The 24,253-nt window shown below is 43.1% G+C and overlaps 1 protein-coding gene across 1 annotated transcript in view; it reads left to right on the plus strand.

The window, feature by feature from the left end:
* ATP9A (ATPase phospholipid transporting 9A (putative)) overlaps positions 1-6,642 on the plus strand; it is a 95,400-nt gene extending 88,758 nt beyond the window's left edge. Inside the window, 1 exon segment of the mRNA XM_030533435.1 lies at positions 1,175-6,642. Within this exon segment, the coding sequence (XP_030389295.1) occupies positions 1,175-1,311 (137 nt within the window). The 3' untranslated portion in view covers positions 1,312-6,642.
* Positions 6,643-24,253: the final 17,611 nt, after the last annotated feature.

The following is a 24,253-nucleotide window of genomic DNA, read 5'->3' on the forward strand; positions in this document are numbered from 1 at the left end:
CCAGATCCATTAGCTTGAAGGCAGTAGCAGACTCTCAGATTTCATTACACAGTCCAGCCACTAGAGAGAGACAAAGACACACTTGGCCAATATGTTACACATTGGCCCGGGAGTCTCATCCTGGCCTTCAGGGCTTCGCAACAGTTCAGATCCCCACACAAGACACCACTTGATTGGGTCATCTGTGCTGATTGAACCTGAGACCTCTGAATGTAAAAGCATCACCCTCTGTTGCTGGAGTGGAAGAGCATGTCCATTAGCTGGATGTAGTAGTTGACTCACTAAAACTTGTCTCAATTTCTTGATTTCATTTGGACTTTTGTTTTATATTTTCATTTGTCTAAATGGAAGACACATCTCACATGCTAGAAGAAAACAGATAATGAATTCCACATTTCCCTGGGCAGTCAGTCTGTTAAATATCAGATCCCTGCAGTGTGTTTCAGTGTACTATCAGGGACCACAAGATGTCACTACTTCCCCCAGAAAGCCTTGCAAACTCCCAGGATGATATGCTGCTGCAGAATAAAACAGCCCTCTCATTTCCTTGGTTCAAAGCCTCCATGTGCAATAAGGCTATCTGTTACACAAGAGTATTGTGGCTCATCTTTGAATGAACTTCAAATATATCCATAGTGCTTCTGTGATTATATAATGTAAAAGGAGATGCTGCATGATATCTAAATGAACAGAGATAATTCATATTCAGCACTACTAGCGAATTAAAGAAAAAGAACTCCCAGAGCTTAAAATCCATCTGGAGACCCTTTAAAGGAAGCTAATGTAGTTCATTTTGCCAGAGGGCGTGAAGGATTTCAATATTTCAAACCGGGTTTATGTCCATAATTGTCTGTCTAGACAAAATCCCGTATTGAAATGAGATGAGCAGTGTGTTAGGGAGAAAGATGTATCCTTCATGAACGAGAAAGGAGGAGAGCAAGAGGTGGTTGGGGAACAGAAATTGCATTGGTTTAGAAAAAAAAAACCAAAAAAAGGGAGCAAAAATGCTGTTTTGTGTGTGTGTGTGTGAGGAGGCAGCTGTTCCGAAGCTTTACTGGGCTGCATTTTCCACCCCCTTGAAGCTTTCACTTTGACCTTTGATCCTCCCCACGCAATGCAATTCTGACTTCAGTCTGCAGCCCATCTCCATTGCTTCTGTGCTTTTTCCTTGCAGATGTTTACTTCATTGCAACCTTGTCGTTCTTGTGGAAGGTCACAGTCATCACTCTAGTGAGCTGCCTTCCCCTCTACGTCCTGAAGTACCTGAGGCGAAGATTCTCTCCCCCAAGCTACTCAAAGCTCACGTCATAGAGCTGCTCGGTCTACAGAGCAGAGACTAATTTTGCACACTGCGGAGAGACAGAAATCATGTATTTGTCATTGTAAGAACTATGTCCGATAAGATTATGCAGTTATCAATATTATGTGCTGCTTTAATGAAAAAGACTAAGACTAAGGACTGCAGTACATTAAAACCTAACAGTAAATAGAGTCTTCTGGGGAGGTGTAGGGCACTTGATAGTTTGTTCAGTCTTTGTCTTACTTCATTGTGGTCAAATGCATGTAACTTCAATGATGATTGGTTTCTCATGTGAGATCAGAGTACCTGAAAGCTGCTAAATGACCTTGAAGTTTATACAGGATAGATGTTTTGTTTTGTTTTTTAGTTTAAATGTCTGTGATGTTCCTTGCATTGTGTTATATTTTTATATTATTATTTATCTTTTCAATTCAGGTAGAGCTAGTTTTTGTGCGTCTTGGGGAGTCCCTTAAAATAGGTGATGTACTGTATTACCAACAGCTGACTACTGGGTGATGTCATGCTGTTTTGATTGTAGAGTTCCAGTGTTGAAACAGATCTATACATAATTGAAAACCTGACTAGTTGAGTTTTTCCTTCAATCAAAATGAAGGATCTGAATGTAGAAAATCTAGTGTGTTTTGATGATTTCCATCAGCTAATGCACATTGAGAAATATCATCCAAAAAAGGGAAAATTCCATTTTGTTTAGCTTTTGTGCTTTTTGTTAAAAGGAGCTGATGATATACAAATAGCTACATTATGTGGTTATGTTATAGGAGCAAATTACCTAAATTCAAGCAAAGCCTTTTGGAAGGAAACTTGCAGCTGATCGGCTTTTGAATGTGTTGACAGCATAAGAGACTCATCCTATTCTGCAGACAATGTGGCAGACGTGTCTTGAATCCTTGGAGACTGAAAGGAAAGGTCACAGGGCTGCTACTCTTCACAGTTACATAAAATCTGTTTCCTGTTAGGATGAGTTAATGAAGATGAGCCGCAAATAAGCCTAGGCAGTCCTCTACACACACCATTCATGACACAGCCTACAAAGAGAGGCAGTTTGAGATAACTACAGAATTTGCATTGTTTAAAACTGGAACTTGCCTCAATAGACATACGTTTGAGAGCAGTCAGAAACTGAGCCCATGCACAAGATGGTAGTTTATTTAATGAGAAGCACAATAAGATTTCCATTTATTTTAAACAGCAGAATTCCCAGAAGAGGTGTATTTGGTTTTCTGTTTGTTTGTTTTTGTTAATTAAAAAAAGCATTGACCCACATAATTTATACAGCATTCCTTGCAGGTGGAGACCTAAATATATGACTGGAAAGCTTAGAAGTATGGCAATGAGCTAATAGAGGCCTCCACCACTGTCAGTGTCAGTGACATTTATCTAATAACTGTTTAGTCTGTGATAAATGAGTTGTGTGGTCTCTGTCCATCCAGCTCTAGTGAAGCAGAATCCACATCATAAAAACCACCATCATAACTGGAACTAAGCACCCTTATTGGCCGGGTCAGCAGGGAGGCCAGCAATGACCGATCCAAATACCCTGAACTCCCCTTGCAGTGTTTGTAAATTGTGCTCATGTGGGGAGCAGCGGGGCAGGCCCTCTCTGCCATAAGTGTACGTCTTCGATGCGTTGCCAACTTTTGTTTCCATTGCTGCAGATCTGGCACTTTCGCAAGCATTCAAATGATAAATAAAATTTTCTGGCTTACAAACTTGAATGCAGAATTGGAGCAGTGTTTAAAAAGAGATCTGTAGTGGGCAGTGGCTTGCACCTCTGTGTTTTGGATTATCAGCTCCAGAAAACCCTAGCATTACTTAGTTGTCTCACTTGCACTAGGAAATCTAATCTCTCCGAAGAACATGCTGCATGACATGGCTACCCTGGATACATTTGGGTCCAACAAAGACCAAGTAGTGCAAGTTCCAAACACTTTAGCAACCTTGAAAGGAGCGGGTGTCTGTTGTTCATTTCATCACATAAATGTCGGAGAAGCAGGAGGAGATGCATGCAGATGCTCTGCAAAAGCCCTTATGACCTGTCATTGTTTTCAAAGAACCATCTCCTGGAGAAACCAGGAGCATGAATTGAAGCAGTATCTAGGATATTCCCAGAGTGAGTGAGTCAAAATCTGCTGCTTTTCCATTCTGCAGAACCAAAGGATCAGTTGAAGTATATTGATTTCCGCCTTGTGGATTCTGGGTTATCTACATAAGTGGAAATCTTCCTGGATCTCCCCCTCTTCCTGACAGCTTGTTCCTCTTTCGAGCCATGTTGCCAATGGCCCTGTTCCTCCAACAGGGCTCAAAGAGCATGAAGTTCATACTAGAGTTCCTGATGGGAAACCTACTGGGCTCAGAAGAGAGCATGCCATGCTCTCTACCTTCACATTCTCTGAATTGACAGTGCTGTCACCACACTGAATTGACCTGAAGGGGCTGCCAGGAGCCAAGGGAAAAGGGAGCCTGCACTGTTGGCTCTTTTCACCCCTGCTATGTGTTCTAGAGCCCTTTTGTACCCTCCTTGCTCCTTTGTTCCTTCTCATGCCATTGCGGGAAATACCAGGTCCTTACCATTCAGTAGTTCTATGTATGACCATTTTGATAGTGGATGAATAAATGTTTTAGACTGCAGTGGAAGATGGGAAATGTAGCCTCCAGCACTACTGGCTACAATGGTATCCTTTCTACATACTTGATTTAGAGTCTTATGTTTCAAGGTCTGTTAGCTCTTTTAGAGGAATAAGAAGAGCAAGCACTTGTTAAGATAAAACAGTGGCTTTTCTTTTGTGCTACATGGCTATGATATGTCTTTTCTCTGGTACCCCATAAAAGCAGAATACTCAATGGCATCCTCTCTTTCTTGCTGGGTTGTTTATTAAAAAAAATAGCTAGCTGCTGTATTCGAGTTAACAATATTTTTTTAAAATTCACCTTCCCACATCCCCTCACAAACTTTTCCCAGCAAAATATTTCCACTCTTCTTCTTTTTTAAATACAGGTTTTTATCAGGGGAGGCTCTGTTCTGTGGTTTTCTACAATTTGCTTCAGAGAAGAAAAGCCGTGTCTGAAAAGCTTTGTTGTAGAAAAATTGGGTTGTCAGCTTTGTAAATTACATCTGTTCGCCAAAAAGATCCTTCATGTTCTCCTAGTGATTTGCTGCAGTTACAGGATAGGTTCAGTCATGCATTTGTTGCTGGCTTCCCAGATCAAAGTTTTGATTTAGTGATTTTAAATGTAATAATCAAGCATCGTTCTGGCAACTTGTTGTGACTTACAAATTAAGTCTCTTGTCCTTTTGAAAATACATGACAGTAGATATCTTTGTAATGACTCCTGCCCCTAATAGCTGTGTATTAGTAGTTAAGTGTTCAGTAAGAATAACAGTGCTATGCTACTGTATGTAAATATTTGGAAAGTATAAGTTAGAATTCACTTGTCTCCTCAAGTAAATGCAGTTTACACTAAATGGACCATATTGGCAAAATCATAACTTATACCAAGAATGAGAGTGAATTGCAATTTCAGTAATATTTAATGGCTTCATAACCTTAATAAGGAACTCATATTAGCAATGGTGGGATTATCAACTTTAGCATTATGTTAGAGGGGTGTAGCCTTGTTCCTTTACAGCTAGTTTCTGACACAGGGTTGTAAATCTAGGAAGTATTTCTCACTGGGTATACTTTATTTTTTTTTAAAGCAATAAAAAAAAAAAAAAGCAAAACTGCCACTTACAAACACTAGGTTCAGGGGAGGTATGATTGTTATATTTTTTTAAGTTTAGCACTTTGTCTGTAAACTATTTCCCCATATGTTTTTTAAAAGCAGATTTTCATTCAGATGTTTGTATTTACAGCACATAGTAAATAGATGCCATACTGGAAGTTTAGGTTACAGTACATCTTTTCCTCTGTTATACTTGAATTTTATGCTTATTTGGAATAACAGACCTTTTAATAAGTATGTGTCTTGTTTAGCAACTTCTTTATATTTGTGAATAGTAGCAGTTTATGTAACTTCCATGTTATGGGGCTATTCTACGAATAATATAGGAGACAGCAGTATGTGCTTCATCACTTGCTTTTGCTTCCCATGCTTACTTTAGAAACATCTCTTATCAGTGCTCTATTTCCCTTTGCAGTTGGTACCACAATAGCCTATATTTCATAAGAAGTTCATTTTTGAATCACTGATGTAACTAACTAAAGGTGTGTTCTCATGCTTTTTTTTAAATAGGAGGGAGATTTTGTTTCTTGCATTTCATTGCTTATAGCCACACACACACACACGCCTCTTCCCCCACCCCACCCCAATAAAAACTATTGTCCTATTTCTCTTAAAAGCCATCTCTTTTCCTTTGTTTAGAATGCAGCTGAAAATTAACATGCTGTTTGTTCAACAGTAACAGCTAGAACCTATATAGTATTTTATCTCACCAAAATTGTATTAGCTGTAAGAGTGACAGCATTTGTGTCACCACAGCTGTGGGAACACTATATTTAAGTGCTACAGCTGCTGTAGAGCCAGAAGGAGCAGCACCAAACCCTCTACTTTTCTATAGTCTACTGAACTAATGTAACCCCATAAAATCTCATTGCAAACTCACTTAAACCTATTTGTAACTCCAGTGGGAGACTATTGCTGTTTTAAGAGGTTAGGCTGGGGTTTTCAAAGGCACCTAAAAGAGGTGCCTCAACCCCTTTGGCTTTTTTAAAATTCAAGACTTAAGGTTTAGGGGTGTTTTTGTTTTTGTAATGGCTGCTGCAGAGTTGGGTGCAAAATACACAGCTAATTCTCACATGCACTTGTCACAGCCATGTGTGCAAACAAGCTAACTGCACAAATCACCATCATGAGCTATTTGCCCTCTCAGAACTTCAGAGGGAGTTCTACTTGCCCACCCAGCTGCACATCTGGGGCCCAACCAGTGCTCACTGAAGTCTTTCCATTGACTTCAGTGTTGATGGACCAGATCCTTAACTCTTATTAAGAATTCAAGCCTTTAACCTGCATGAAATCCTGGGTTCTTCACCTTTGCTAAGATGGCCCATTACCGTTGCCTAATAAAACTTGTGTGCTTCTATGCCTTTAAAACCTTTTCAGTTGTATGGGGAAATGGATTCTGGTGGCAAAATGATATTTATTGAGATGCCAATGTTTTGTACCTGTCATTTAGTTAAAAAAAAGATGTAAATACCTTTGATTCAAGAGAAAAATGAATGCAAATTATTTATTGTTCTGTGGAATTATATGTTGCAGACATGTAAGAATTTAAAGGGAATGATGTAAAAACAGGTGGAAAAAATAAATTTTATGCAACTTCACGCTTTTATGTATATACACCTTGCATGGTGGGCTTGAGTTGGTTTAGTCCTGATCAGTCCCTGGTATTTATACTGGGAGTACAGTATATAGGTTTAGATGTATTACAGCCTTTGTAATTTGGATGCAGGGGGAGAATGAAGCTGAGATAAGATACATTTTTAATAATTTGTGTGCAATTGTTTCATCATATCTTTATTATATACAATAAGTTTTCTAGCTGGTTATTTCGGCTCATAAACTAGAAAAATATTCTCATTGGAAGCATGTGGTTTTGCCATCCTCCATTTCTTTAAGGTTCTGATTTGCTGGAAACAGCAGTGTAAAGAATTAACCAGTTGTGATCTTATATCCTAATTTAAATCTTCCAGAAGGATAATGCTAAATAGCTTTATGAAAAGCATGGATTGGTGTTAAGAAAGCGATCCATCACGATAGTTACTCATTATAAATGTATCATCTTTGTTGTATTTTTCTCCCACTCTTTGTATTGGTGTAACTGCAAGCAAACTGCTATAAATTGTCACAAACGAAGACCCTTGCAATTTTGTCCACTAGGTGGAACTTAAGTATTGAAATAGCCTACCTCAGTGTTGTGTTTTCTAGAACCAGTTAGTCCCAGAGTACCCAACTGTCCCAAGTCTTTCTACATTCAGTCTAATTGGAAATTCAGTTTCATAAGCCCTAGCTCATTTAGAAAAATGCTCAGTTTAATTCTGCTCTCATTTTAAACTAATGTACCTCCATGGAAGTCAGTGGTGTTAATCCTGATATTCACCAATGTAAATGAAGAGAATCAGGCCCTTGTTTTGGAAAATAGATGATTGAATAATGTTATTTAGGGATGACTCTTCATCAGAAGTTCTCCTATCTTGAATGTTTGATTATTTAGCTGCTAAATGGCAACTCCAAAAGCACCACAGTATCTTTCAAATTAAAATTTTTTTTCCTGTTTTTTATATGGAAATTTTGGGGGGAAAAAACAAAATTGAAGCTACATTTAGATTCTTCCTGTGGAAGACTCTGATAGAATTAAATAAGAATGAAATCAGTAGGATTCTATGGAAGTGTTATATAGATTAATTAAAAATACACTGAAGAACACAGTAAAAATGTAAATAGAGAATTAAATCTAATTTTTGAGCCATTCTAAAATAATTCTGTAGTGGGGATAAAATTCTCTAAAGGATGGATTTAAAAAGTATGCAGAAAAAAACCTATTATTTTCTATTAGAAGCAATAAGAGTCAGGGTCCAAAGTCATAACCTATTTCATAATTAAAACATTTTCAGTGATATGTAAAGTTAAAGCAAATGTTGAATAAACAAATTTTATGACGTTTGCACACATCAATTGAAAGCTATAGGCTCTAGAAGTTACAGTAACAGATTTCACTCCCAACTGTTACCAATTTCCCATTTTAAAGCTGGCCATAAATTAGTGGAGAAGTATATAATTAAAAAAAGCTAGAAATAGTTCTGCTAAACTCACTCTGGGAAGGGAATGAGAATTTCTGCATTTTTTTTTTCACCCAAGCATTGCATAATACTAGAAATGTCAAAGATTTCCATGGGGGTTTAATTTCATTTTTTATGAGGCTGTGGTCATACAAGAAGTTTGAACACTGCAGGGGTTGGCAGATTTTTGGAAGATCACGCATCCTGGGATAAGTTTTCAGACTAAGCTTCACCAAAGAATGCCTGCCCCATCCCCCCCAGCTGTGGTTATATTCTACACTATAGTCTCTTCCGTAGAAAAATAAAAAATGAGTTTGCTGTTGGCTGGTAATTCTGGGTCTTATGAGGCTCCTGCCACTTTGTGTTGCGTAAAAATACGTACTTGTTTCTCTTTACTTAAAAATGATTTGGGGAAGGATCTAACTGACTATGGATTCTGGCTTTTTTTTACTTTCTAAATTAAGTACTTGTGTGGCTCCCTTACTATAATATCTAACAATGTGCTCTTAAAGTATTTATCCTAACTGCAGCCTTGGGAGGTAGGGAAGCTCTTTTATTCCCATTTTACAGCTAGAGAACTGAGTCCCAGAGAAACTATGATTTGCTTCTGGTTGCACAGGAAGTCTGTGCCAGAGCAGGGAATGGAGCCCCAGGGTCATCCGAGTCCCAGGCCAGTGCTTTAACCACTGGAACATCCTTCCCTACACCTGAGTCAACAAAGTCAATGCAGTGGGAAAGGCGTTGAGATCATAGAATACTCACATCTGCCCTTAGATTCTAGGTGTGATCTCAGGCCTCCAAAATTGTCTTTGTTGTGCCCACAGAGATTCCATAAGCGCCAAATAAAAAATCTTGGCTTTTTTCCCATTTCAGATTTAGAGAACCATTGCAGCGCAAAAGTAACTTTTCACTAAATATTTTGTGACTCAGTGCTGAAGCTGTGAGTGTCAGAACAAAGTGAGAAGCAGATAACAGCTCTAGCATTATCACAGATACACTTACCTATGGCAACAGAATATTAGTGAAAACTACTGAGAGCACTGATGCTGTTCGGTAACACTAAATCCCAGTCCTGCGCCCATTGACTTGAATGGTAAAATTCAATCAAGGGCACACCATTTGATGCTTCTCATGTGGTCCATGAGACAATTGGCTATATAACCTTGCACATAATTGGCCCTTTGATTTTTGTGTGCTCTGATGCTATATCTCTTGACAGGTTTCAGAGCAGTAGCCGTGTTAGTCTCTATCAGTAAAAACAACAAGGAGTCCTTGTGGCATCTTACAGACAAATTTATTTGGGCATAAGCTTTTGTGGGATATAACCCACTTCATCAGATGAATGTATCCCACAAAAGCTTATGCCCAAATAAATTTGTGGGATACATTCATCTGATGAAGTGGGTTATATCCCACGAAAGCTTATGCCCAAATAAATTTGTTAGTCTCTAAGGTGCCACAAGGATTCCTCATTGTTTTTACGTCTCTTGAGTTCAGTTGCTGTCTCTAGGTGACATGGTGAATCCTCCTGAGTCCTAAGCCTTGACTGTGACTGAAGATTGAAGGCATTCAGCAGTTTGCAGAATCTGGCTTATATAAGGCTGTGCTTTTATTTTTTCTCCCATCCTGCCACTTAGACCCATCCGTTGGTAGATATAGTGGGTAAACATGTTACAGAAAAAGTAATTTAAAAATATGGCACCATTAAAACAACAATGTTCCTACTTTTTACATTTCCTTAACTTGGCTTGTTGCAGTCATGCACGTAGGAAGGAATATTGTGTGCTGCTCAGATCGTTTCAAATAAAGAAGTAGTAACAAGAACAATCTGTGCAAAAGAATTTAGTGCATTAAAGATGGGGGTAATAGTCATTCTCATTTGTCCCTTTATGTGAAACAGATTTTATTTTAAATGCACTCTGAGTTGCTTAACTACATCCAGTAACTTGTTTACCAGGGGAAAAGTATAATTGCCCACAATATAAATTAGAGCATGAACAAAGGTGAGCTGATTACCTATCACATTCAGTTCAGTTCTTTCAGAAATGTTGAAATAATTAGATTGCGCACACACACCCTACACACAAACACATACACATAAGGTGTTTTCTATGCTCACCATTTCATGATGCAATTCATCTACTCCACAAAGATATTGTGACAGTTCCTCCTCTACCTTGGTGGGTCCTGTGCTTATTGGCAGATTTGCTCACCACAGTCTGGATCAATTCCTCCTGTGTCTGATCAGGAGTTGGGAGGTTGGGGGGAACCCGGGCCCACCCTCTACTCCAGGTTCCAGTCTAGGGCCCTGTGGATTGCAGCTGTCTATAGTGCCTCTTGTAACAGCTGCATGACAGCTACAACTCCCTGGGCTACTTCCCCATGGCCTCCTCCAAACACCTCCTTTATCCTCACCACAGGACCTTCCTCCTGGTGTCTGATAACGCTTGTACTCCTTAGTCCTCCAACAGCACAGCCCCTCACTCCCAGCTCCTTGTGCCTCTTGCTCCCAGCTCCTCACACACACTTCCTCTCCTCTGGCTCCTCCCCGCCTGACTGGAATAAGCTCCTTTTTAAACCCAGGTGCCCTGATTAGCCTGCCTTGATTGACTGCAGGTGATCTAATCAGCCCGTCTGCCTTAATTGGTTCTAGCAGGTTCCTGATTACTCTAGTGCAGCCCCTGCTCTGGTCACTCAGGGAACAGAAAAACTACTCATCCAGTGACCAGTATATTTGCCCTCTACCAGACTCCTGTACCACACTGGCCTGGGTCTGTCACAATATTTTCTAACTATGCTGTTGGCACTACACTTCTCTGCATATAAAATGTAACTATGTAAGAGCCTGAATTCTAGCACAAGAAAAACTTAAGGCCTGTTGACATCTGTCTCTTTACAACAATTATTTGTGGAAAAATGTTATGAATGGTAGTAAGAGACCTGGGCAAGTAACACCAACATTATGTTGAGGCAAACTGTTGTTCATTTTTAAGATCTTTAACAGAAAGTTGTTGGTGCCATATGTTGGCATTTGTGAAGTGTATCACCTATCCCAAAATTAGTGATGTAACCTTTCTGAAAACAAATGTCATCCAGTGCTGAGTCAACCATGAAATCAAAGCACATTGGTCACAGCAGCAGAATTCCTTTGCATCCTTTGTAAATCTGAAGTTAAGTTTCTGAATAAAAGGCACATTTATAAGGGTTGCCATTAGTTTTGTCAAACAACGCCTCCTTTCTGACACATTTGGTTTCTAATGAATTGCTGTATTCTGCATCTTCTGTTGCTATGACTGGGTTCTTATATCTCATTGCAAGCAGGGCCATCTTTGGAATTCTTGACATTGGGGAAGGCTTTGAATGGGGATCCACTGTATTTAGGGCAGATAGGGTTTCAACTGCACATCAGAGCCCCGAACAGGTAACTATGAGTATGCCTTCGGCTTTGATCTTGTTAGGTTGCTAAGGTGAAGACTTTCTTGGGTCAGAGACTTCTAAGATGCTACAGAAAGTGAGTGATTTAATAGGGAGCTTTCTGAACCAGTGCCCCAGCATGGAGCAAGTGGGCACTGTGCTGCTAGAGATTAATCTCCTGGCCATTACTACTTGGGGTCACAAAGTTAACTTTGATGTCCCAGTCAAATTCCAACTTGGAAAATTATTTCTCCCTCCTTAAATTCTACCTCAAAGTTGAACCCGAGAAGCTTATTAAAACTGCACCTATACTAGACATTTTTTTCCTTAAGATTTCTCAGAATTTACCATGGGTACAACTCCTTGGGTAGGACAAGGTTGGACACCCTAGCATAGACTGGCCCCTGTCACTTTACCACTGTGTTACCTAATGTTCCTCAGAGCTGGTCTAGATTACATGTTGGTTTTACATAATAGGGTTCAAAAAAGAACTAGATAAGTTTGTGTCAAAGCAATTTTCATCGATACATAGTGGCTTCGTTTCTCCACCATTACAGCTTGGCTATAAGTTGAAGAGGCTTCATAAAAGAACTAGGTAAGTTCATGGAGGACAGGTCCATCATTGGCTATTAGCCAGGACGGGCAGGGATGGTGTCCCTAGCCTCTATCTGCCAGAAGCTGGGAATGGGTGACAGAGGATGGATCACTTGATGATACCCTGTTCTGTTCATTCCTTCTGGGGAACCTGGCATTGGTCACTGTCAGAAGACAGGATACTGGGCTAGATGGACCTTTGGTCTGATCCATTATGGCCGTCCTTATGGTTAAAATGCCAGTGACTGTTTACACTAGAGCTCTGACTGCAGAAGCTGTGCTGGTGGTAACAACCCTGGTAAAATTGGAGCAAAAGCCTAGCATTGGCAGGGATAAAGTCTCCTAAATCCCATTGTGCAGTGGTCGTGGTGTCCATTTTCTCAATGGCCCTGTCTGATTTCCATTGGTTCTTACATAGCTATTTCCTGCACACATATATGCATTTACACCAGAATCTGCTCTTTAATTGCATTTTAAAAATGTGACTGGAGCAGATACATCTTGAAGTTGTATTAATACAACTTTAAATGCCATTTTGCTTTAGTTCTAGCCAGAGCAAATTACTTGGAAGCCTGACGGCAAGGGGAGGGAGCAGAACATTTGAGCTGAATAGCTCCCTGAGAGTTAATAGTTTGGAAACATGTAGAAGATCTTTTCCCAAAAACGTTAGCTGCAAACATTGGTCCCTCCCTTGGTTTACAATGTCATTGTCTCCAAGGTCAGATAAAGCCTGAATGAGAAGATGGGTTCAGTTATCAATACAGGGCCTAAGCCTTACACAATCATCCTCATCTCTTATTGACCAGTGTCAAAGCAATTTTCACTGATGCACAGTAGCTTAGTTTCTCCACAACTGGACTATAAGCTGAAAAGGCTTAAAAAAAGAACTAGATAAGTTCATGGCGGACAGGTCCACCAATGGCTATTGACCAGGATGGGCAGAGATGGTATCCCTAGCCTCTGTTTGCCAGGGGATAGGAATGGGCGCCAGGGAATGGATCACTTGATGATGACCTATTCTGTTCATTCCCTCTGGGGCACCTGGCATCGGCCGCTGTCAGAGGACAGGATACTGGGCTAGATGGACCTTTGGTCTGACTCAGGCTACGTCCAGACTACCTGCTGTATCGGCGGGTTAAAATAGATTGCTCGGGGATCGATATATCGTGTCTAATCTAGACGCGATATATCGATCCCCGAGCACGCTTATATCGATTCCGGAACTCCCATCAAGCCCAACGGAGTTCTGGAATCGACAGGGAGAGCCACGAACATCGATCCCACGCGGTGTGGACGGGTGAGTAATCCGATCTTAGATATTCGACTTCAGCTACGTTATGTTGTGTATCTAAGATCGATTTCCCCCCCGTAGTGTGGCCCAGCCCTCAGTATGGCCATTTTTATGTTCTTATTCAAACTGAGATACACATTACCAGGACTTCATCTGCTTGCCTTCTCAAGATACAAGCCTAAGTATCTTTTTTTTTTTTTTTTTTTGGGTGGGTTTTTTGTTTACTGAGCCACAGTGTTGCTTTTAGCTAGCTCCCAATCAATGAGAGTTTACATTTCAAAAACTACTGCCAAAACATTCCAGGCAACTTACTCAAGCTATAGACAAAAGATCTGCTGACCTCTTCTTCAAGGCAATCTCAAACCTCCTGTTTGGTGCGTGTACTCATTTGGTTTCATTTTTTAACGTGTTAAAGTCTAACTTCCCCATAAGTTGTAGGGGAGACACATTTGCCCAGGCTCCAGGACATAAGACTGTCATATGAAGTTGTCATTTACACCATTAATCTTTAGAAAAGTACCCTCCCATAAGTGTCATGGTGAGAAGTGTATTATGTAGACTTCTAGGGCCAGATCCCAAGCTGGTGTAAATTGACATAGGAACCATGCTGGTTTATACCAGCTGAGGATCTGGCCCTTATTTGTTCAAGCCAAACATGAGTCCCAAAAGACAATGCCATTGAAGTGAGAAACTAATTTTTACAGGTTTAGCATTCACAATAAATAGCCTTCAATGAGAGAAACATCTTGTATTTCATGTTTGAATGACAGCTCTTGCCTTTAGCAGGCAATGTTTCTTTTTGTTATTTCACCATTAGGATACCATGCAGTGATGTGATTTATAACCATTCCCACTCTTCTCTCTCTTTCAAGGCAGCTCCTGTTGCCATTCCAGCTTCAAAGAACATAATCCAACAAAGCGTTCAGTAAAACCAAAGCCTGAAGGAAATATCAGGTGTTAACATCCAATAAAAATCTGACATGCCTGAATAAAATAGAATTGCAAGGTACCTCTTGTATGGCCCAGACAAGAACTAACCTAACACAGTTTTTTTATTATGATGGCAAGTAAGTACTAATTATAGAACCTGGACTTCATCATGAACTGACTTGTCAAGTTAAATTACTGTTTGAAGTGTCTTCAATTACATTGTGAAGGCTTTCTCCATTCTTATGTAACTGAACATGTTTGCTCTCAAAAAAACATAGCACCTAAATTTGAGGTGCTGAAAGAAATACTGCACTAATAATAATGCTTTAGGGAATATTTTATATGCTTTTGGGTAAATTAATGACTAGTTGGGGGGGGTTAAACACTGTGCACAAATACATACCTTTAAACATTTTCTTTCAAACACCAAGTATTTTAACAACAGTGTAAGTCAGATTTTACAGACTATGTATTTCAAGTATGGAGTTTATTAAATGTGTGACATTCTATATTAGCTCCAGGGTGTGGCCAGTGTCCACAGTAATGAATTGTAAATTGTGTTTAGTCGTTAAGATCAGGTTCCCTCCCCCGGGGCTGTGATTTTAAAGGGATAGCATCATCTTTTTGAAATACTGATTAATAACTAAATATCTTTCTTCATCATCATCATGGTTAAGTTTAATTGCCATAAGATGCATCTAATAATTGCATCCTTGTTCCCTCCCTCCCGCCCATCCCCATACACCTACTACTGTATAGATGTTTAATTGCTTCATTCATTGTAATTATTAATAATGGACAAAATTCAACCCTGCTGTAATTGAAACTGATATCATTCACTTATATGCAGTGTTGTTTTAGCCATGCCATCCATTTATAAACACTACTCCTATCATAGGATAGAATCTGACCTTACATGCAATTATCACTTCAGATCTGGGGTAGAACACAACCTTTAAGAGTGCACAGTTTAGGACAGGAAATAAAGGACAGCCTCCAGTTGAAATTGTGGCAAAATGCAGAGTGCTATCATCATGGTGAATGTCAATGTCTTTAGAACTCTATAGTCTTACTGTACCACTTCAAGCCATCTTTTTGTCACCTTCTTTTCTAAATAAAAAGATGCCATGTATTGTTATGTTTCTGCCTTGCCTAGACTAGCTTTCTGGGAGGTGTTTGCTCTTTTCAAGCACGCCTTACAACCGTTCTGCCAATACCCATCAGTTGTGATTGGCCCCACCTTGCTAGACCTAGTTCTTGGCGTTTTTTAGGTGACACCTAGCAAGTAGGTCTAACTGTATGGTAGTTTTGGGAAAGGTGCGCGCATACAATGATAAAATCAGCCCATTGATTTTCATTTGTACACTACATAGAATTTGAACCAGATCGCATAAAACAAAAAGCTAGTAAAACAATTCATGATCACTTCCAATCAGTTGAGTCCCTTCAAATCACTCAATTATACAACTCTTCACATGTCCACTGAATTAATAAATAAATAAAGATTTATGGGTTAGATCACCCACTATTTTAGATCTATAACGGTGCATGCACAATGTACAACTAATGTGTACTTCTTTGTTTTAATCTGCAGATTGGGTAACTGCATGTGCAAATGTGACTAACTATCCCAGTAATTGCAATCACAAATATGGGGCAGATTTCCTTCTACATCCAATGTCCACTGAATGTAGCAGAGCAAGAACAGTTCTCAAGAAACGGGTTATGGCTCCCCAATTCTCTGCTCAGCCCCCATCCTTGGTGGAGATTAGCAGGTCAGGGGCTGCTCTAAACTGAGCCAGCTGGTTGTGGTTATCTAGGAGATATACATCAGCTGAAGATTGCCAAAGCACATAGGTCTCCAGCCACTTCCAGTTGTTCACTGTCTCCTATGCTAGGGACTGCAGGGGAAGAGGTGTATGAGCCAGCTCTATTCTACTAGGGAATCCAGGGAATCCCCAGCTAGGGATGTGAGGGAGCAGAATGGGGCCAAGAAGCTGACTTTAATGCAATTGTGTATGTACCTTGCACAGTTGTATACCTATGATCTCAAAATCTGACCCTGTGACTGTAGTTAAAATGATTTCAGTATTAAGATAGATCTAGTTAGTTTAGTAGTAAAACATAGTTTTTGTTTGCTTTTAAATAAAATAGTAGTACCTCTCTGCCTCTGTGAATCCAGTTAATGTCCAGTCTAATTATTCCAACAGGGCAATTGCTTGATTTGGCTGTCTTGGTTCTCTGAACCATAGTTTAGACCAGTGCTTTTCAGCCTGTGGTCCGCGGAGAGGTCCACAGACTATGTGTAAGATTTCCACAGGGATCCATACCTGCATTCGAAAATTTGTAGGAGTCCACAGATGAAAAAAGGTTGAAAACCACTAGTTTAGACCAACGTTTTATAATCTTCAAGATAAAATACCTTTGACAAGAAGCAAGCATCTTAATTCATGGCTTAATTCATGTTCTTAGCTCTTATTTTTTAGAGTTCAATTTTATACTGCATGCATGTCCACAAGCTAAGTTGGAGCCACTAAAAAGATTCATTGCTATTAGTTTGTAACACACCACCAATCTGAAGGGCTTAAGTGTCCCCTGAAAACAATGTTTGATATTTAGATAAAAACCATAAATCATTCAGTGTAAACATCCTCCTTTTAGCAAGTTTACTGAATCATACTGTACAAAACAAGTGTCAGATTTCAACTAGCTTTTGTATGGATTCAGTACTGAAATCCTCAGTGCATCCTCAGGCAAAACTCCCATGAACTTCAAGTGTATACATTGTGATGATATAGTACAGTACTTATGAATTTCTGACTAATGATAGTGAATAAAATGAATTTCTCCTATTGTCATTTTATTATGTTCACCTCCCAGTTGATCATATTATACCATATCCCTCTATCGGTTACCCTCCTAATCAGTTATGATCAGTCAAGTAGATTATACTTTTTTGTCTATTGTGTTTTAATTTTATTCACTAAATTCACCTTCCACTTGTACCTTTCAAAAACTATGCTTTCCTCAGTATGACAGGCTCATTCTATTACAAGCAGAAGGTCTCCTCAAAATGCCTATATTCACTCCAGTGCTGTGCCACATATACTCTTGTAGGTCTTGTGAAAGCGACAATTCCTTTTTCTCAATTGTTATCCTGTGTAGCACTTTCTCTGGACTTTTCCATCTCTAATTTCTCAGGTTTTGTTGAGTAATCTGGTTTGTCCTTCTGTTCATGAAGGATTGTTCCCTACACGGTTATTTCTAGTGGTTGGTCTAGTTTTGTTTTGAATGTCTCAGTTGAATAAGAGGCTCCTATGACTTCCCCTGGAATATTGTGGAATAGTCTAGTATATTACACTGAAAGAAAGAATTTCCTTGTTTCAAAAGCCTCTATTTCACAGTCAATGTGGCATCTTTCGCAACTGAGCCATAAGGTGCTGATGTAGTTCTAGATTGTGATTTTGGTGATAGATGGGGGGGGGGAGAGCTCAGTGGTTTGAGCACTGGCCTGCTAAACCCAGGGTTTTGAGTTCAATTCTTGAGGAGGCCATTTGAGGATCTGGGGCAAAAATGTCTGGGGATTGATCCTGCTTTGAGCAGGGGTTGGACTAGATGACCTGAGATCCCTTCCAACCCTGATATTTTATGATTGATAAATATCTGACTGGTGTAATCAACAGTAACAAGCATTCAATTCAGTGACAGGGATTGCTGCCAAAATATGTGCTCTGTGTGTGTCTCTCATAATAAAACAATTCAGGTACTTGTGGGTGCTTCTGAAACATCTGATTCTCTCACACAAACACTGTTAGTCATTGATCTAATTAATGAAGTGCATTTGCACTTTCTAACATCCAGTAGCCTTAAGCATTGTGGGTTGCAGTTTTTGCAACCTGTTTATTTTGGCATTTGCTTCTAAATATGGGGCAGATTTTCAAAAAGTTGAGGTACAATTATGTGCCTAATTTTCATGGGCAGTTACTGCAGCTGTTTGTGCAAATCTGGTAATTGCATGCACAAATGAGAAGACATTAAACAATAAGGGGAACTGTGTGTGCAGATTGTATGCACAGTCATGAGGCTGTTCTGACATAGCCGTGATAGCAGAAGTTCCTAGTGTGAAAGCAGCTATACTGGCAAAATTACTTTTGTACCGATATACAGTAGCTTGTTTCATTCATGGTGGGTGGTTTTTACTATACAGGTACAAATCAGCTTTGCCAGTATAGCTGCTTCCACATGAAGAGTGCCTTGCCAGTGTGATATATCAGTATTCCTATAAGTGCTCCTAGTGTAAACCTTACCTTCATGTACAAATCAGTGCTTCGACACTACTAGGTATTTTAGAAATGCCTTAACCAATTTCAATTTACTATCTGTGCTGCATTGCATGTTATGGCAGGTTCGGTGAGTATTTACTTTAGAAGGATGATGATCTTTGGTCAGAAATACCTTTTGTTACTGTGAGCCTGAAATACTTTTACAAATGGAAAATAGAGACGTCACCATGAAGACTATTATGATAAACCCAGAGCAGTTGCCGCAGTAGCTTAAGAGCACATCCTCAGGAAGCCATGATGTCTTAGAGAGCATGAGAAAAAAAGGGCATTTTGTCTGTATTGGAAATGTAACGATGCAGATCTTGCTAGTTTTACCGTGGAGTCTTTCCCATTGAGTAGTTTTGTAAATTCAACCCTGTTTACTCAGCACATTCATTTTTTTTGCAGGGGGAGGTTAGGAGGGAAGAATAAGACAGGGTATAACACACCTTAGTCACAAATCTCACTGTTCTCATTGCAAGAGCCATGAATGTTCCTTTCACTTTGCCCTTTCTAGCACATATACACAGTAACATGTATATTGAAAACAAACAAAAACCCCTACACCCTTACCAGAACAGACACTCACCTTCAGGCTTCTCCACTGGGGGAGGACGAGAGAACAAATAGCAGCTGGTGGACATTAGTCAGATTGGCAAACGCACTATTGGAAGGCCCTCAGACACAGGGGATGTGTGTGGTATAAGAACCTATAGAAAACAGAAAAGAAAATTCCTTGCCCAGAAAATAACTGCAAGCAACAATGATTTATACACACAAAGCCTCTAGAGAATAAGATCAAAACATACATAGATCAGGCAGAATAGCATGTACAGTGGAACCCTTTTACAGGGACATACATTTCACACTCTAGGGGTACATCTACACACACTCATGCACTCCTGGCATGTAGCTCAAAGGAATGGACTTTGTGTGGGGAACCAATGTCAGCCTTGTGGGCTGGAATCTTCACCCACTCTCCAGGCAGTGAGCAAGGCAGCCCCACAGCCTCTTTGTAGCTGTTATTCCTGCCGCTGGAGTCACTGAGACGAAGACTCCTTTGGACAACAAGTGCAACATTTGTGACACTGGATCTACCTAAATACAGTCCTAAAGGTCAGACCCATCCTTCCCACAGTCTTTCTATGTGCTGAGCTGTACAGAACTTGTGTGAAGCTGTCAAGGTATTTTTCCCCCAGTTTGAACTTTAGCGTTCAAAAAGTGGGGACCTGCATGTACCCTTCTACGCTTAATTCCTAGCTTAGATCTGATAGTGCCACCACTAGCCAAAATATAGTGTTTGGCACACTTTCTGTTCCCCCAAAACCTTCCCTAGGGAACCCAAGACCCAAACACCTTGGGTCTTAAAACCAGGAGAAATAAACCATCCCCGCTCCTTTCCCCCTCCCAGACTTTCCCCTGCCTGAGTTACCCTGAGAGGCTACACTGATCCAAACTCCTTGGATCTAAAAACAGAGAGGAATTAAGCTTCCCCCTCTCTCCTTTCCCCCACCAATCCCTGGTGAGTTCAGACCCAATCCCCTTGGGTCTTAAACAAGGGGGGAAAATCAATCAGGTTCTTAAAAAAGAAAGCTTTAATTAAAGAAAGAAAAAAGTAAGAATTATCTCTCTAAAATCAGGATGGAAAATGTTCACAGGGTAGTCAGATTTATATAGCCTAGAGGGACTCCCTCCCCCCAGCCTGAGATTCAAAGTTACAGCAAACAGAGGTAAAACTCCTTCCAGCAAAATACACATTTGCAAGTTAAGAAAACAAACATAAGACTAATCAGCCTTTTCTAGTTAGTGCTTACTATTTTGAAACATGAGACACTGATTCAGAAAGATTGGAGAAACCTGGGGTGCACGTCTGGTCCCTCTTAGCCCCAAGCGAGAACAAAGAACAAAACAAACAGCACAAACAAAGACTTTCCTCCACCAAGATTTGAAAGAATCTTGTCCCCCCATTGGCCCTCTGGTCAAGTGTCAGCCAGGTTCACTGAGTTTCTTAACCCTTTACAGATAAAAGAGACATTAACCCTTAACTATCTGTTTATGACAGAAGCCAAGCTCTGTAGGACGCATTGTCCCCTTATGTACCTGCTCCATGGTCATCCATCCACTTCATTGACAACTTCCTTAGTTGCTGCTCAGAGGGCTGAATTTTGCCCTGTAACCACAGTTGCAAGCTGTATGTCACTGCACATTAAAATTATTAGTCTCTTCTGTTTTATGTAGGTCCTTATCCCCTGGTATCTGAGTGCCTTTCATTCTACTTTACGTGTTGTTTCACTGTGTCTGGAACATGCTCTGTTCTTCTTCGAGTGATTGCTCACATCCATTCCAGTTAGGTGTGCGCGCCGCGCGTGCACGTTCGTCGGAAACTTTTTTACCCTAGCAACTCCAGTGGGCCGGCAGGTCGCCCCCTAGAGTGGCGCCGCCATGGCGCTCTATATATACCCCTGCCGGCCCGCCCGCTCCTCAGTTCCTTCTTACCGCCGTGTCGGTCGTTGGAACTGTGGAGCGCGGCTTAGCTGTCCTCCACGTCCCTAGCTCTCCTAGTTTTCAATCGCTTATCTCTAGTTCTATATAGTGTTAATTAGTGTTGTTAAGTAAATAGTTTAGTCAATAGTTGTTAAATAGTTCTTGGCCGGGGGCTTAGCCCTTCCCGGCACCCGGTGCCAGGCTCATGCCTGTTTCGCCGGGCTTCAAGCAGTGTGCGGCCTGCAAGAAGCCCATGCCCACCAGCGATCCCCACGAAGCGTGCCTGAAGTGCCTCGGGGAATCGCACAGGTCTGACAAGTGCCGCATCTGTAAGGCTTTCAAGCCGAGGACAAAAAAGGAGAGAGATCAGAGGCTCCGAACTCTCCTAATGGAGGCGGCACTTGACCCGTCGACTTCGCGGACCGTGGTCTCGGCACCGGCACCGGATCGCTCCGGCACCGAGAAGACTCCTCAGCACCGACCTTCTCCGGCACCGGAATCACAGCCTAGGCCGTCGAAGTCTGCTACTCCGGCCAGGCAGACCCGGCTTGAGCGCCCGGCCTCGACATCGGCCGCGGCACCGCCGGCACCGTCAGCACCGTTGACTCCGGGCCTGGCGGGTCCGTTGAGTCCGGTGCCGCCGAGCTCCCCCATGAGATCTGGGGTTGAGATAGTGGTCCCGTCAACACCGGAGACCTTCGCCTCGGCTCGGGACCTTATTGCCCTGACGGAGCCCACTCGGCTGCCACCCCCGGTACCTCCGGTGCGGGTCATGTCCAGGGGCAAGCCCATGATGTCGGCGCCGCCCAGAGACAGTCCTTCGCCATCTAGGTCCCGACGTCTTGGGCGCTCCAGATCCCGACGCCGCTCGCAGTCCCGGCACCGCTCCCCTCAGCGGCACCGGTCGCACTCGCGGCAACGGTCGACCTCCGGACGGTCGCGGTCAAGCTCCAGTCGGCGTCACCGGCACCGCGACTCCAGGAGCAGGTCCCATCGCTACTCGCCGCACCGGTCGACCTCCCGGCACCGAGCTGGTGGCAGGTCCCGGTCTCGGTCGACCTCCCGGCGCCGAGCCGGTGGTAGGTCCCGGTCGACCTCCCGGCACCGAGCCGGTGGCAGGTCCCGCTACCGAAGCGACACCCGGTACCGATCAGGATCCCGGCACCGTGACAGATCCAGGTCCCGGTCCCGATCCCGGCACCGATACGACTCCCGGCACCGGTCCCCGGCACCGAGACGATCCTCCGTGCCGACCCGCGCCGGCCCGTACCATCCGGGGTCGGCCCCGCCGTGGCCCTCGAGACAGCCGTCCGTATCTTCGCAGGCGGACAGTGCGTATGCGCTCGGCACCGACCGGCAGGCGGCGCTCTTCGGGGATCCGCCGCTGGAAGACCAAGGCCCACCACAGTGGGGATTCTGGACACCCTGGGCATACCATCAGGCCCAGGGCCCCCAGCAGCTCCCTCCCACACCGGCGAATGCGGAGCGTAGGGCCCCTGAAGCCTCCTTGTCTCGCCCCCCTCCCTCCCCGGAGGCGGAGGAAGGGTCCAAACAGCAGGACTCCGCTGTGGCTCCGGAGGTAGAGGCGAGGGCTGAGGAAGACCCTCAGTTGGACACTATCGTGCCTGGGGTCTCCTCATCCTCCTCCCCGGATGAGGCGGTGGCGGGTACCTCCTCCAACAGTCCCCCCCCCGCTGGATCTCAGGGCGCACCAGGACCTCCTCAGGCGGGTGGCCCAAAACCTGAGTCTGCAGGCAGAGGAGGTCTCGGAGATAGAGGACCCGATTGTTACCATCCTCTCTTCGGATGCTCCCACCAGGGTCGCCCTGCCCTTTGTACGGACCATTCAGGCCAATGCCAATACTATCTGGCAGTCCCCGGCCTCCATCCCTCCGACAGCGAAAGGAGTCGAGAGAAAGTACATGGCCCCTTCCAAGGGGTATGAATACTTGCACGTTCACCCGACTCCCGGTTCACTGGTGGTGCAGTCGGTGAACGATAGGGAGCGTCACGGCCAGGAGGCTCCGGCCCCCAAATCCAGAGAGGCCAGGCGGATGGACCTCCTTGGCCGTAAGGTATATTCGGCTGGGGCCCTGCAGCTCAGGGTCTCTAATCAGCAGGCCCTGCTGAGCAGGTACGCTTTTAACTCCTGGGTGGCAGTGGACAAATTTAAAGAGCTGCTGCCACAGGATGCTCGCCAGGAGTTTACGGCCATCCTGGACGAGGGCAAAAAGGTCGCGCGCACGGCCTTACAAGCATCCTTGGACGCTGCGGACTCGGCTGCCCGTACCCTCGCGTCGGGAGTTACGATGCGTCGCATCTCCTGGCTGCAGGTTTCCGGCCTTCCGCCAGAGCTCCAGCACACGATACAGGTCCTTCCTTTCGAAGGCCAGGGCCTGTTTTCGGAAAAGACAGACCCCAGACTCAAGAGTCTGAAGGACAACCGGGTCATTGCGCGGTCCCTCGGGATGCACACCCCCGTGACGCAGCGTAGACCCTTTAGGCCACAGCAGCAGCCGTACCGTAGGCCGTTTTCCCAGTTCCGCCAGCGGCAGGACCCTTACAGGCGCCGCGGCAGGAACGGCAGGCGCAGGCAGTCTGGGAACCAAGGGGGGCAGAACCAAGGCTCCTCGAAACCCCCGCCTGGTCCTAAGCCTTCATTTTGAAGGTGCGCCCGAGGGCGCTGTAGCAGTTTCCCCTATGGATCCTTTCCCCCCGTTTTCAAACCGCCTTTCGTTTTTCCTCCCGGCGTGGTCCCAAATAACATCGGACCGCTGGGTCTTAAACCTGGTGCGGACGGGATACCGCCTGCAGTTTGTTTCGTTTCCTCCTTCCCGCCCTCCTTCCTCGTCCCTCTTCAGGGACCCCTCTCACGAGCAATTCCTTCGACAGGAGGTGCAGACGCTCCTCAGCAAAGGAGCCATAGAGGCGGTTCCAGAAAACGAGAAAGGCAAGGGGTTTTATTCCCGCTACTTTCTGATCCCCAAGGCCAAGGGGGGCCTCAGGCCTATCCTCGACCTGCGAGAACTCAACAAATACCTCGTGAAGTTGAAGTTCCGCATGGTATCCCTGGGGACCATTATTCCATCCCTGGATCCGGGAGACTGGTACGCCGCCCTCG

This window comes from Gopherus evgoodei, chromosome 14 (genome assembly GCF_007399415.2).
Source record: "Gopherus evgoodei ecotype Sinaloan lineage chromosome 14, rGopEvg1_v1.p, whole genome shotgun sequence".
In the NCBI taxonomy this organism is placed as follows: Eukaryota; Metazoa; Chordata; order Testudines; family Testudinidae; genus Gopherus; species Gopherus evgoodei.